Source organism: Impatiens glandulifera, chromosome 6 (genome assembly GCF_907164915.1).
Source record: "Impatiens glandulifera chromosome 6, dImpGla2.1, whole genome shotgun sequence".
NCBI classification, from domain to species: Eukaryota; Viridiplantae; Streptophyta; class Magnoliopsida; order Ericales; family Balsaminaceae; genus Impatiens; species Impatiens glandulifera.
Window position 1 is genome coordinate 3,961,286 of NC_061867.1, and position 17,392 is coordinate 3,978,677.

The 17,392-nt window shown below is 25.5% G+C and overlaps 1 protein-coding gene across 1 annotated transcript; it reads right to left on the reverse strand.

Annotated features, from left to right (window-relative positions):
* Window positions 1–2,697: 2,697 nt before the first annotated feature.
* Window positions 2,698–3,348, reverse strand: LOC124942943. Its single transcript, XM_047483513.1, has one exon. It carries the CDS (start codon window positions 3,346–3,348, stop codon window positions 2,698–2,700), a length of 651 nt encoding a protein of 216 aa, XP_047339469.1.
* Between the last annotated feature and the right edge of the window lie 14,044 nt (window positions 3,349–17,392).

The following is a 17,392-nucleotide window of genomic DNA, read 5'->3' on the forward strand; positions in this document are numbered from 1 at the left end:
CACCTTCCTACAACTTGGTGTGTAAAATTGACATTATTCCCATATATTAATATTAATATATTTAATATTGTTTTTTTTACTAAGTATTAACGTGGCATTTCACATCTCATCATTATCTTATTCCTAATAATTACATACTTTATTTTGATTTTATCCATATTTCATTCCAACCATATTTCACTCTTACATATACTTCACTATTACTCACAATTATTTTTTTATTCTAAAAAACTTATTTATCTTTAATCACTTTTTTTTATTTGTATTTCTTAATCTTTAACTATCAAAAATTCTTTCGCTATATCACTTCTTCATCTCCTAATATTTTTAACATGTACTATATATTTTCTTCTTCAATTATATTAATAAAAAAATGTTATATTATTCGACATTAATAACATACTATAGCGCTTCTATTTTTTTATTTTTATATTTCGATATTATTTTAAATGTATTTATTGTTTAGTTATTCTTCAATATTTTTTTTAATTTATTTTAATAAAATTTAAAATTTATATTTTAATCGGGTAATAGGGTACCCGTCTGAGATCGGGTACCCGACGAATCGGGGAGGGGACAAAATAGAGATATTCGTCGAGTTCGAGTAGTAAAATAAAAATCGGGTACGGAAATTGATACTTCACTCCCGACGGGTATGATACTTGTTGTCGTCACTAACATCAAACGTATATTGCCTCTTCTTAAACCGGACCTAATTTTATTTTATTTTTTTAAAACTGAAAAATAGAAGATTGCAACTATGTATAAAGCCTCTTATCTCCCTTTCTTAGTGATATTCATTCTTATTTGCAAGACATTGAATTTTAACAAAAGCTTATATACAACCTAAAAAATCGATCATATTACAGACTTACACAGAACATACTAGTTACTTCCAAAAAAACAAGTAGATATAAAATTAGATTTATTTTTGACTAGATCCATTAGTTAAATGCCAGATCGAACATTATTATATTAATTAATTAATTAGTTTATTACTAACTGCTGATATGAGCATCTGGAAAGTGATCATATGAATTAAAATTCCTGTTCAAAAAGAATCTTGGACTTATAAAACATGTGCTTTTGCATTAGGTGAATTTTCAGTTGAAAATTTGCTGTATTTTAATTATTTATTTCTTGTGGTCACATTTCTCTATTACACACTTTTCAATCCCACATGAACATGTATTTTCTGATATTAAACTATCACTTAAACCCAAAGTCGACCAACTAATTGTATTCCATTAAATTAAGATACACTAATCAAACTTAGTTGATTAATTAAGAAAGAATAACATCCAAATCGAATCTTACCTAATTTAACGAACTCTTAAACATAAAATGGGTATTAATTAACTAACAAAACAAACACATAAAATTAAAATTATTCCGAATTTGAATTTTACAAATTATATAGGTTTGTCAAATGAAAATAGTAATTTATATTATTGAGTTCCCAAAAAGATAGGCTTTATTGAAGTGGGTTTGATGACAAAAGTAGAAGACAAAGATCAGAGAAGTACCAATAAAAAAATAATTATTTTCCTACATCTCATCTCAACCTATCTAAAATGTTTTTATCTGTCACGCGAATATTTCACTTTTTAGATATTATCATATTTTGTTCATCAATCTTCTAATTATTTAATTAAATAACTATATAATTTCATAGAACTTAATTGAGAGTGATTTATTTATATATACAATCATGATCCTATCATGAAATAGAATAGTAACTAATACATTACAACACAAAAATCTTGTAGCCGATAAACCAAATCTAATCATATACATTAAGTGACACCTCAAAAGAATGAGGTCGCAATGGGACCATGTAAAATAATTGAGGGGTCAAATTGTAACACCACATAATTTATAGATGGTTTCAAATCTTCTATCCTAAGCTATTTAGAAAACATATAAATACATATATTTTTATTTGATGTAAAATATAACTAAATTTAACCCACCACCATTAGAATATATAGCTCAAAGTCACATAGTTCTCAAATTTAATTTTCAATAATAGTATATATAAATGACGGTTGAAGTTATCGGAATTAAAATTATGGTGGGTTTGAAAAAAAATTAAGTTGAGTTTAAATAAATTAAAGGAAAAACTAATTAATATTTTATTGACAAAGAACTAAATTTAAAAAAATTAAGAAATTTTGAATAATTTTACTTTATTATATATAAAAAAAAAATTGTGGGCTTAAACTCAACCCTAACGTAGATCTGTCTCAGATTGTCTCAGATTGAAGTGACAAAAATGATATCGTGATAATTTACCCGAATATAGATGCACCATATATACCTTCATAAATATATAATTTTTAAATTTAACTTTTATATATATTAAATCTACAATTACAAAAGTTGCATCAATACAATATATAATCATTTATGCACAAAATCAACCCCCACTTATAATCTATATATATAATATAATTAATAAAACAATAATTTAACTTACTTGAAATAAAGATCAATATATTATTGCAGTATGATAAACAAACACTCACTTAAACACCCTTATTCAGTTTAGATTAATCATTTTCATTTCAATCAATCTTATCATCAATCAAAATAACATTTATTTATGAATTATAGAAAAATATAATTGATTGAAAATGTTAAAAGCTATGTTTTTTCTTATTGTAATCTACAAATTAATAAATACCCACAAGAAAATTAATGTTCTTGTACAACCTTAGATGTTTTATGTTGTCGGAAAACTTTCATCGGACTAGGAAAATTCCACCCTTTTGTCGATTTCACAACCGTCGTCCTTGTCATTGCCGACGCTTTAGGTGTCGCCTTTGCAGCAATAGTACTGTAAACAGATCTCGATCTCATCATTTGAGAATTCACATCTTCTTCACGGAATTCTTCTTTGATCTTTTGGGTACGAAACACCGACCAAAATCTTGAAATCCCAATTCGGTTTTCAGTCGGGATTGCTCTGATGGACTTGTTAGAGATAATTGGATCGCCGGAGAATCTTGATTTAAGGAGGTGAACTCCTACTGATCTTGATCGACCAAAAGGTGGTTCACTTTCAATTAGATTTGAGACACGGCCGATTTGGCCATGACCGGAGGAGGAAGATGAAGGGGGGAAGAGGTCATAGAATGATGAGTTGCTGCCGGAGGTGCTGCCGGAGGTGTTGCCGGAGGAAGGTGGCCGGCAACAAGGGCAAGGGCGGGGGTTGGCGCAGTTGGGGCAGAGGTTAATGAGGCGATCTCGGAGACAAATTGGACAGATTCCGGTGTGATTGCGATTGGTGATTGGTGGGTGTCTTGAACATTTCCATGGTTGTTCTTCATCGGAATAAAATGCCATGTTCTTGTTTTAGTCTATTTCTCTGTCTGTGCTGTGTGAAGTGAAGACTAATTTTATTTCTTCTTATATTGGAAATATGGGAAGGGGAGTGGGTTTGAAACTGAAAAAGATAAATAGATTATAAAGTTATTTTAAGTTTTATTTGGATTTACTTGATTTTAAAAGTTATATATATTATTATTATAAAATATTTAAATACCCAAAAAAATTCTAGAAAAAACTAACTCTAAGAGTTGCTTTTCACAATTTATTTAAAATTTAGGATGGTTGTAGGACCCAAAAAAATTGATGTATCATCTTAACTTAAGACATTTGAACTGTCAATGAAAATCTAACAATAATTTTCTATTCACATTTATCATTAAATAAAAATAATTTTGAATTTTGATATGCATACATATTTCTTTTTGTTACATACTTTTTCTTGATTTATAAAAAAATAGTTTAGAAAATAGTTGGTCTAATAACAAAATTAATATTTGAGATTTGAACTTTGTTTTTATTAGAAAAGACTCAAAATATAATAGCTTTAGTTACTTAAAACTTTGTCCCAAAACAAAAGCTTCCTACTTTAACCTAATATTTTTATTTTTTTAACCACCTTCATAAAAAGAAAATATCAATCCTCTTTTTTTTTTTTAGATTTTCATAATTTTATTAAATATTACACAATATTTAAGAACAAAATCTGATGAATTTGGAATGATGGATCTATAAAAACTCACAATTAAAAAATAAAAATAAATCTAAGAGCATATATCATAGAAAAGTGACGTGATTTTGAAGTTAAATAAAAAAAAATATTTTATACATTTTTCTCAAATCTTCACATGGATCACACAATTTTTTAGAAATCCAAACTATCTTATTTAGTTTAAAATGCGTAATTAATTAAAAAAATGAATATAATATATTAAAAAAAAAGATCGTAAATTATTAAAATTGTAATAATTTGAGTAAAAAAATATTCTCGTTTTTTTGAGGGGTGAAATGTATTGAGAGATCTTGACGGATGATCGATGCTTAAAAACAATGTACATTATGGTTAGTCGCTGCAAAATGGATTGTGAAGCGGTGAAGACGACACTTGTTTTTATATTGCAAAAGAGTGGTTGCGATTTGGAACCTACTTTAAAACATGATTGATATTGAATGAGTGATGGCTGAGTCAATCATAGAATGTTGGAATGTTGATTGAAACCGTGAACTCGGTTGTGTTTATTTTATTATTTTGTCTTTACTTTTTAAACGACTATTATTTATATAAATCCAATTCCATAATCCTCTAAATAAATTATAGAAAGAAAATATTATTATTAAAATAAATTAATCTCACCATATATTAATAAAATTAAATATTTAAAATATTTAAACTAAAAACAAATAACATAGGGTGATTGGAGTTTGAAAAAGATTTTCAAGTATATTTTAAAATATTATAATAAAGAAAAATTAATTCTAAACATTTTAATATAAATATATATAAGACCAACCATGGCCTAGAGCTTGATTGATGTTGGATTATACGGATTTCTTTCAAATTCTCCAAACATTCCCGATCAAAGTCATTTTTCATTTGCATCATTAAAACTGTCTACTAAATTATCCATCATTTTTATTATTATTATATTAAAATTAAATTAATTTCATTAGTCTAATATATCATAAAAATTATGTATAATAAAAAAGTTCAACAATTAAAAATTAAATTATATACAATTATTTGTTATAAGTTAGTAAAAAAATAAGACATTAATAAAAAAAAAAAAAAAAAAAAAATAGAAAACACTTCACTTTCAATATTTGTATAAAAATTATGTGTAATAAAAAAAAATCAACAAATAAAATTAAATTTGTTTTCAAAGTGAAGACACTTCACTTTGCCCATGTTTTTGGTTACCATTTTCCTTCACGTAATGTTTTAACTTTTTTTTCTATTTTTTTAATACTTTAAAGTCAAACTTCAAAATAAAATATTTAAAATTTGAACTTTTCAATATTTGTATAATCTCTTAGTCCATACTTTATCCTCAAGATTACTTGAATAAATCAAGATGATATGAATAATTCATGTAATCTTAAATCCTAAAATTCCAAAACAAAGTTTTTTTTTTTTAAATTAAAACATTTTTTCATTAATTTAAATCACATTAAACAAAGGTCCGTTTGCCTGCATGGACAAGCTTGACTAAATGTTTGTTTAGAACGATCTTACTTTTGTAAAATGAATATGAAAACTCAATCTAATGACAATCATTTCGAAGATAAAAACAAGGACCCGATTAATATAACTAAAAATAGTAGGTTGGACCAAAGTCGTTAAAATCTTAAATTAACTCTTAAAATCTTACGATTTTACGATTTCGTTAACGAGTTTGATTTTAAGTAATCTCTTAAATAAGTAAACTCTTGCGAGTTTAAATTTACGATAATGAGATTTTACGATTTGACAAGTTTATAAATAAATTCGATTTTACGATTCTATACTATTTTACTTTATAAAAAACAAATTTATATATAAAAATTAAAAAATAAAGTTATTATTTATTTTAATTAATTAATTAATATAACTAATTTTGTAATTATAATTTTTTATAATGTTATTTATTTATTATTATTTTTTAATTAATTTTATATTAAAGTATATAATTTTTAAAATTAGTTTAAATATAAAATACTTAATTATATATAAAAATAATAATAATATATAACTATTATTTTTAAAATTAAACTATTACGATTTTAAGTAAACTCTAAATTTTACGAATTTACAACCGGCTAACAATTCTACGTAAATCTTACTTTTGTAAAATGAGTATGCAAAACTCGATCTAAACAATCCTTTCGAAGATAAAAACAAGCCTTTCAAATGGTCCCGATCTATATAGCTAAAACTAGTAGGTTGGAAAGATGGGTATTTTTTCAATTGACAATCCTAATGTTGTTGGTGAATTATCACACTAGGTTACTGGCGGATAAAAACAAACAGGTCCCTAGCTAGTAGTAGCACTCAGATGATAAGATTCTTTTTATTTTATTTAATTTAATTTAAAGTAAATAATATATATAGATTACAAATGAAGGCAAACTTGTTTGTCTTGTGTTATATTGTCAAAGTATTCCACAGAGGTGGGGTTTCAATTTTCAGAGAATCAATCAGCCTTTAACAAAAGTCACTCACAGTGGTAATCGGACAGACCTTGTTTCATCTGTTTTTAAAATTGGATTATTTGGGTTTTAAATATAAATAATAAGAAAAAGTACTTAAATTTGTTGGAGATTGATAATTTAAATATATTTTTTAATGAAAGAGACAACAAGATATATAGTGATTTATTTAGTTTTAATTTATTTTATAAAAAAAATACATCAAACTCTACCCATGGAGTTGGTTTGATCTTACCTTTTTTTTCAACTTTAGTTTCTTTCTAAATTTGCTTTTATCATATTAATTTAAAATTATCAATTTATATTAAAATTGATAAAAATTGCTTAAACATGACCACAAATCATAACAATAGAAAAAAAAAGTAAATACAGTCACATAACCAAATAGATTATCGAGCTCGTAGGTCTCGAGAAAAACAATTTACTGACAATCGATTCCACCGACTTTCCGGAATGAATATCAAAAACCATCGTAGTACTATCATTATGAATGATACGTATCGGACGACTACGATTCAACTAGATAGTCCATCAGGAAAAAAAATCGAAATGATAATCGAAATATGTATTTTTTTTTTTATCATATTAGTTGTCTTAATCTAAATTGTACAGTAACTACTAAAGATATGTGCATCACTTAATAAATTTTAGTTATCCTCCAAAAAAAAATCTTCAAATAAGTCGGTGATTCCATCTCTTACTGCACGCACATACAACCAACTTAGTTCGTAATGCAACTTTTATTTCATAGACACCAAATACTAGCCTCCACTCAACATATTAATATTATTTAATAATTTAAAATAATATATTAATATTATTTTAACTATCGAATCACTTAAATTATCAACAAGAACACTAAAATGTCATTACTCTTTTTTTTTATTAATTTTAAAATTTAAATATAAAAATATTTTTTATTAATTTATTGTAAACATATTTCAAATAATTCACATATATATCAAACAAAATATTTTAGAAAAAATTCATAAAAAAAATAAAAATAAAAACAAGATCAACCAAGTTCTTGAATAATCTTTGGATTCTTTGAAGAAAATAAAAACCATAATAATTAATTTTGTTTTGTGTATTTGAAAATTTCCCTTAAAATACAATGATTCAATGTTCCATCAAATAATCTCTATAAGAATTGAAGCAAAATTTATACTATTGTCAAAATTATTGTATGCCAACTTAAGCAAAAAAATCATATCATTTGAATAATGATAAAAAAAATATCAAATATAAAAAAATAAATCAAATCAATTTGATCATTTTGTAAATCAATGTGACCAAATTTCATAATTTTTTTAAAATGTTGTAAGTTACAACTAAATAGCCAATTCTTGATTTTTGAAAACTTCCTTTGTTGAGATGGATGAAGTCTTTTGAATTATGCTAATTTTTTAAACTAAAAAAATATAGTGTTATTTAGTTTAGAGTGTTTTAAGTAATAAATTAAAAAATTCAATGTCACAAATTTAGTTCAAGTTTTTAAAAGTTTGATCATGCTAATTTCTAAATTATAAAAATCAAAATATTATTATTATTATTTTGATAAATAATACAAGTGCAAAATTAAATATTCATTAAATATTAGCTAGCTGCTCATATGAGAGAAGAAAAAGTGATTGGGCTGATTGATTGGAATTTGAAGGCTGACAATGGCCTGATGGGCTTCTGTAGACTAGTAGTATATCAAATTTAAGTAAACAATAAGGCCCATTAGGAAAACCAATTCTCACATTGTCAAATATACCATAGTTCATATTTCGCAAGCCCAAAAGTTAAGACTTTTAAATTATTATTATTTTAAGATTTTATCTCCAGTTAAGCATTTAGGTCAGTATCCTTGTGTTATACCACTCTTTTTTTTAATTAAAAATAAAATAAATAATGAATTAAAATACGAATAAGAAAGTGGAGACATAACTAAATGGTAAAACGTATGAACTCAGATACCAGATATGTTAGGGCCGAGATGGACTAAAACCCACCCCAAAAATATAAATTTTTGTGACATAATTCTTAATTTTTTAATTTAATTTACTATTTATTTATCTAATTCTCAACTATACAAAAATTTACGTTTTTTATTCGTTTCATTCATCATTTTCTTAAAACAATTTCAGCCCACATAAAAGAAATCCAATATCACTTCAACTTCAAGAGATGAGTGCTCTCCTATTCCGACTTCCCCAGAGCCTCCGTTAGCACAGCCGAGACAGCGACGGGTTCTCTGCCCCTGCGAGGATGGAGCGACAGAAGTTTCGAGAATTCAAGGTAACTATAACAGTCCTAAGGTAGCGAAATTCCTTGTCGGGTAAGTTTCGACCCGCACAAACAATAGTCATCTAGTGATACCGAAATAATTAGAAAAATCGATAAATCAAGAACAAACCGGCTCAAACAACCCCATATCTCTTGGCACAAAACTTGCAAAAAGAAAAAGAAAAAAATACAATATAAATGAATACATGATCAGTCAATGATTAAGTTAGAATAACCTTCACTCGTTATGATTGTGTTGTAAAAAACAAAATAAAAATATCTATCAAGTATTGTTTTAGTGGGGGAGTTGGAATGAATGAGAAGGCTTTGATAGAGATTTGATGATTTGAGTGATCGAGAGTTAAAAATGGTGGCGTACAAGTTGCTAGCTATAATTGATCCCACATTAGGATATATTGGAATATTATATATTATTAAAATGGAACTTACAATAATAATAATTAATCTTCAATGTGGTGGACTTATGAATATGATAGAGACTTCATATTCTATTTTACAGAATTAATTATCATCTTATCTGGATTGCCACATGCCATAACTTCATTTAGCTGGCTAAGCTTTCAATCTTTTATTATATATAAACTTAGTTTTTAATTATTAACCATCTAATCTTTTCCCTTTAAAATAATTATATTTTCTTGTAAAGTATACCAAACCCACAATTAAACTTGAAATCAAATACAAGGTAATTTAAATGAAAATTCTAATTCTAATTACTTAGAAACTCAAACTTATATATTTATATATGAATGTTGAGTGCTCACACAATCCAAATATTAAATTATGATCTATTTAATATATTTTTAACAAGTGTTAAAAATACCCATTTTAAAGCTAAACTTGTATTCAGTTGGCCAATTTTGAGACAACTATTTATCATAAATGTAACTTTTTATTTTATTTTATGACATTATAGAAAAAAAGTTGCATTATGGTAAATCATTATTATATATGTCATTAGAAAGTAAAATCGATTATTTACTTATATTTGCATTCACTAGTATCTGAAGTCTTTTGTGGAGTATGATTATGATTCATTATCATGTGATTGTTAGAGTCTTGGTAGTTCATGTTGTGAAGTTTGGATTGAGAGATGATATGACGTCAACAATACATATTTGTGTTAAAATCTCGATTATTTTCTAATAAACTATCTAGTTAAAGAAAAATTGTTTAATCTTCAATGATGGTAGTCGTTCTGTGTATCATTCATTATTATATTATAATGTCGTCTTCTTATATTCGTTCTGGAAAGTCGTTGGAGTAGGTCGGGGAGTTAATTATTCGTTTTTTAAATATTTACGGTTGGGTAATTTGTTTGTATTCTTTTTTTATTATTATTTTTTTATGTAATGTCTTATGAGTGTTCTTAAACGATTTTTTTTCGCATTTATAATAAAAATGAACCATTTAAAAATAATAAAAATAATAAATAAATAAATAAATAGGTCAATTATTGAAAAACTGGTATAGAAAAAAAAACCACTAAAAAAAATTGTAATTGCGCATGCATTACTTGGATACTTTTATTTTCTGTTAACTGTCATTTAAAACAGGAATTTTATAATAATTCTATCTTTTCATAAAAAAGAAATTGAAACATCGAGTATTTTTTATAGAGCAGCACTAAAAACTTAAATGATTTTTTGATAAGGTTTTCTTTCAACATTCATATGTTTTTGTTAGTTATTCTTACACAATTTTTTTTATTTGAACAAGTAAATAATATTTTTAATTCTAAAATAATATGTTTCTTTTTCAAATAAATACAAAATAAAAATATGCAACATGGACCAACTACATGGTCCTTTTATTTAACTAAAGTTAAATATTCCTAATAATGTTTTGAAAATGACGAAACACAAATTAAAATAATCAACTTATATCGCAATCTACTAATAAAAGCAAAAACAAATTATATATTAAAAACCTCCATTGAGTACCTAAAATAGGCGGTTACATTTTTCTTTTACCTCCACGGTTGCTTCAACATAAATATATATATAGAATATTTGAACACATGCATAATAATGATAAGTTCATATTTGTTAGAAATTTTATTCAACTAAAACAAAATAAAATTGGTGTTAATAATAAGATGACAAAATTTTAATAGGTTATAAGCAAATTATTTGATAATATGATTTTAAAACAAACAATATATAGAGAGATTAAACGATCTTGTATAAATTTTATTGATATTTGTTTAGTGATAACCTCATTATAGTCAATGAAAAGTCTCATGACTCCCAAAAAAAATATAATTATTTTTACTTATAAAGACATTATCCTTAATTTTTGAATTTTTTAAAATATAATACAATAAATTTGTTGTTATTTAATTAAAAAATACTTATTTTTATTAATTAGTTCTTGTTTTATTCATAATTTTCTCATTACTTTTTAACTCACCCCCAAATTATTTTTAAATCCACCCCTAACTCGAATTCCTGAAATGGTTACTGAATAGTCTGTTATCTTAAGGAGGATCTAACATTGATCAGAAAATTTAACTTGAAGAAATGATATTGTATAATTCAATAAGAAAAACATTTATTATGGTGATATTACACTAAGAAAAGTCAATGAAACATATTTATGAATTGAGAATAATTACTATATACATTCAACACAAAATTGAACAGAAAAAAGAAAAGAAAAAATGGAGCAATGCTTGCGACATGTGACGTACAAAATTGTATTTATTATATTAATTAGTGATGAAGAAGTCAACTTTATTGATGGTTAAAAAGGATTTTAATTTGTAAGCTTGCAAAGTACAAATATAAATAAATAATAATAGGTCATCGTTGGTGTGCCGTGAGGACTGAGGGGGATTGAGTCTTTACGTCTTGACTAAATTTTCATGGGACCATGAAATTATAAAACCCTTTCATTTTATTACAAGTCTTTAGTCAAACTCGTTACATTTCTTTAAATTATTAATATTGTTCATCTTATAATTAATTAACATAACATCTGATATCTGGTATTAATAATTGTTCTAGGTTTGAAAATACTATATAGTTATTTGGAAGTTAATGGTGGCTTCATGTTGGTATTGGTAGTACATGTTCAAATCTTCTTCTTATTCGACAAGCAAACATTTATTCTTCTGTGAATTGTTTTCCACACGAAGCTTTAAAGGTACTTAATTCATCGAGCGAGAAAGAAATTCAATCCTTTAATTATGATAATTCAAGTATAAATATTTTATCTGAGAGATAAAATGTCTGATATGCTTAAGATAATGTCTTAAATTGAAGTAAAATCATGTTAATTTAAGAGACTCATAAACTATGTATTAATTCTATTAAAAACTAAACAAATGTGGGGTCAGTTTTGAAATTTTGTAATAATCTTCTTATAATTCATTTATATTAACCTTGTTTTTACCTCAAATGTGATGTATATGTATTTTAATCAATTTCCTCTTTTAAAACATATATTAATAACTTTAAAAATAATAATCACTCATATAATTGAATTGACTTATATTGTGTTTAGAATGCTTTTATATATATATATATATATATATATATATATATATATATATATATATATATATTTAAAAGAGAAGAATGTTTGGAATTGTCTTACGTTTTTCAAATAAAACTTTGACTTCCACTAAAGTAACAGTAACTTTACTATGTTACTTTAAAATATGACATTGAATGATGCATAATTGTTCAGATATTCTTGGACACTTAACTAGTTAAATTCAATTTTAAAATAATTTTAGAGTGCCATATATATAAGAATCACAATGTGGCATGCGTTTATCATCCTGATCCATTTTATTGCGAGATTTTTTTTACTATATTCCTTTTGTTTGGTTTTAATAAATTTCCGCAGGTACCATTATATTTTTATCTATAAAAATAAAGAATTTTTTTTGATAAAATTATATTAACGGACAAAATGGAAATATGTACGAATTGATTGGTTGGAGTAGATTTTGTCTCTCGACAGTTAAGTTTTTTGTCATTATTGTTAATGAAAGTTCTCAGTGATTTTTCGAGAGCTCTAGAGGGATCAGACAGAGTGATTCACTCTCTATTTTTACGGATTTCGCAGAAAACTTGAGACTCATCCATGGAGTGAGTTGTGGGACAAGAAGATATCCTTTCGCCATATCACATTTGTTTTTCGTTGATGACACGATCACTAGTAGAAAAAAGGTCTTCTGTAACAACTACTAGTAACGACGCTCGAACACCCTTATTAATACTTTTTATCAGTAACGGTTTATTATAACGGTTACTGTTATGAGAACATCAGTAACGGTCTTATATAGCCGTTACTGTTAAAAAAATTACAGTAATTACAGATAATAACGACTTAAATTTTATTTTTCTAATTAAGGGTATCAGTAACGGTTTTAGGATAACCTTTACTGATACTACATCACTTTACAGTTTTTGGAAAAGGTTATTAGTAACGGTTTTCTTCCAACGCCGTTACTAATATAGTATCTGTAACGGTTTTCTCAATAAACGTTACAGATAGTGAGTCATCTTTTCATCTTCACTATTAGTATCTGTAACGGTTATTGAGAAATCGTTACAGATAAGACTTCAGTTACAGTTTTTGGAAAAGGTTATTAGTAACGGTTTTCTTCCAACGTCGTTACTAATATAGTATCTGTAACGGTTTTCTCAATAATCGTTACAGATAGTGAACCGTCTTTTCAACTTCTCTTCTGGTATATGTAACGATTATAGAGAAAACCGTTATAGATAGTCTGTAATAACCCGCGAACAAATTCTTTATTTTTTCCTTTTTCTTTTCTTTAGTTTCGCTAGCCGAATTAGATATAAAAGAAAATTAAACATTATAGAGACTTCGTCCCATAATAGAGTTACTTTTGGTATGACCCAAATAAGTGTCACAGTCTGAACAAGACATTATGCGTTGGCAATATATGAATAGATTCCATGTGGACATTGTTATAATTTGTTTGCTAAGTTGATTCCATATAATTCTTATTGGGAAAAATTTTGAGAGGTAAATATTGCATCCAAGATCTCGTTATTTGGATGAAACGTTATTCATGGTAGAATTCTAATAGATGATATGTGCATGAAAAAAGGTTATAGTATGGCTAGTCGTATGTGTCAAGAAGAGATTGAATTGACAATTCACTTACTTTTGTATTGTCGAGGGGTAACTAGTATTTGGAGTATTTTATAGAGTATTATTAAGATTCATTGGGTGATGCCCGAGTCTTTAGGTAGTTGCTGGAAAGTTTGGATTGATGCGACTAATATGACAGACCTACATATTTGAGTTATCATCCCAATTATTGTTTGGTGGACTATCTGGTTTGAGAGAAATCGTCGAACTTTCAATGATCGTAGTCGCCCAATGCGTAATTCGTTCATAAAAACCAGTAAAGTCTGTCATGAAATTAATCGTTCTTCTTGAAAATTTACGAGTTTGATAATTTTTTTAATATGGTTTTTTCTTATTTTTTATGTCATGCTTTGTTGTTGTGTTTAAATGATTTATTTTTAATTTTTAATATAATGAATTTTTTTAAAAAAATAAAATAATAAATTTAGAATTATTTTAAAATATGAATATAAATATATTAATGATATTATATATTTAATTGTGTTTATTAGTGTTAGTAGCAAAATTTGAAAAAAACAGAGCAGGAATACAAATATCATCTCCACCACATCTCCAATCAATTAGCGATCAAATTAGAAAAAACCAACCCTTATAATTGTAATCTCAAGTGACATATCTTGAAAAATCTCAATTTATAAATAGTTTGTTCTTAATAAGGATATAATCATCAAACATAAATTTTCTTCATTTCCCTTCTGTTAGACCTATTTGAAACTTGTTTTAAAAATATTTTGGGATAAAGAGTCGAATCCATCACTCTAAATAACTTATTTTGGAATATTCAACATTCATTGAGTTCTATCAAAAATCAATATGGAATTTCGGACTATTTAGATGAATTCAATTTCATATGATTATAAAAGAAGTTGTAATTCATCCTTCCCATATAATTTGGCAATAGACAATCATAAAGAATTTTGACAAAACAAAAATATTAAAGATATTAAATATAATCCACATTATCACTAAATAAGATATAATTGAATTTAATCCAATTAGTTATTTAATTCTATATCAATCTTATAAAAAAAAAAGATGAAGCACCAAAAAGACAAAAAAAAAAGATAAAATAGTAGAAAGTAATGATGATTGTTGCATCACGACCATCAAGTTGGTTGATCATTTGGATGGGAATGCAGGATCTAATGGTCAATCTGCCTATCAACAATAATTCAATTATTTTTTCTCTTTTTGCATATAAAAATATTTTTAGCAAAAAAATAAAATATGCCATATCTCAATTCTTTAATCTATAATGGTGTTAGCTGCCCATCTCTATTATCTTCTTCCTTTTTAAAAAAATATATATATTCTTATTAAATTTTTGCACATTTCATATATCTCGTAAATTATTAAGATGTAAATGTTTAGGCATTGTTCATATCCTAATTATTTAAATAATATGGTTACTTAAGAAAATAATAATTAATAATATTTTAATTAATAAGTTAAGTGATATATCAAGTGATTGAGAGAGAAAATAATGTTAAGTTTTTATTTTGATTATTTAAAAAACTAAAAAAAATGATCATAGCCTTCCATTTATAACTTTAATTGTCATTACTTAAAAGAACCTTAAATAGATTCAAGAATTAGTTTTTGTTATTATATTTTACTAGTTTTAGTTTGAATAATTTGAAATCAATTTGCATTTACTATCATTTTTATTTAGTAAAAAAAGGGTTGTATATGGAGCCAAAAGTTATTAAATAAAAATAACCTTAAGTTGGGTGTCGAACCCACATCATGATTGCCAATAGCTTTATTTTCTTGTTTTGAAATATTATATAATATGATTCCATTAATAAGAAGAAGAAGAACTGACATGTCATGGTAGCCACATTAAATTCCGCATTAAAATGATTGAAATATCTTATTACCAGATGTCACGTTACTGTCACGTTTAAATATCACTACTTTCATCTAGCAAATTTACCACAAAAATATCTGCATTCAATTAAATCACTTCAAATTATCAAATTTATAACTGGATTTTTTTGTAATGATTTATAGATTCAAGATTGTAATGATTATGATATGAATAAATGATTTTTATTATATTTTATTATGCAGAATTCAATTAAAAAATAAATAAATTTTAGATTAGCGTTGATAAAAAAAATATCCATAATCTCCTAATTAATCAATAGTGTAAATGATTTTTAAAATTTTAATATATAATATATGTATATCGAAATAAATAAATAATATATATTTATAAATTAAAAATATACATAATATTTATAAATAAATAAATAATGACTAATTAAATTATAAATAATAAAAAAATTATTTTTATTTCAAGAATTACATTCATTTTGAAATTTTCAAACAATATCAAATGTTAATCAACCAATCTTAATAAATTTATATCTTCTCCAAACAGATTTAAAACTCAACTCTGGTATATTTATTTATCGTTTTACCCTTAACAAAAAAAAAGTCTTCAAACAAATTTATTATTAATCTAATTATAAATACGTAACTATTTTATTTGACGTATGTAAAATTAATTTGATTTCACTAAAAATTGTTTGATTTTTTTCTTTCAGAATAGACTCAATATAGTCTATATATTGTTTTTCGGTATGAACGGTATAATATCGATACCGTACCGAAACATTGATATCAATATAATCGCTATGTTAATTGTATCGTACATAGATTTCGGTATACCGAGATTTTGGTATACCAATATATCGATACAATTTTTTTATACCAAAATTTTTGGTACGGTATATGATATGTATAAAAATTACAGTATATCGCACGACCCGCCTAAAGAGAAAACTTAATATAATATTTACATTGTAAGTGACAATGTTTTTGGTATCAACCATGGCTCTTTGTTTATAAATAGGGCATTAATGATAGGGGTTGTATCTAGAATGACAATATATAGGGCCATTAGTCTCATTCATACAATTAAAGATGGTTTCTTCTCCTCCTCCTCATTTGTACTATGATTTTTCAACAATTATTTAAAAACTTTTAACGACAGGACATTATAAATAGCTTTATCATCCATCAAGTGCTCTGTTTCAACTACTCTCTACCTCTTTTAATGCAATTATAGAATGATTTTAATTTTTTCATGCAATTTAAACCAACACTTATATATTGATTATACATTGATTTAATCCCTTGATGGAAGTTGTATCTCTTAACCAAGCTCATCCATACATGTATCATTAAACATTTGAAACGAATCGAATGATTTTTGACAACAAGAGTCGTTTAACTAGAGTGCTTCGAAACTACTTAATGATCACCCAAGTGAGATTGGTAATGATAGCACATTATCCTCATATAAAGCACTATGGATCGCAATGAAGTTTTTATAGCAAAATAATTCAAACTCTAATCGATCATTTTAATTTAATTTACTCCGAAAAACAATGTAGAGGCATTGTGCGGGGATGTTTGAAATCAAATGAATATTTATTTA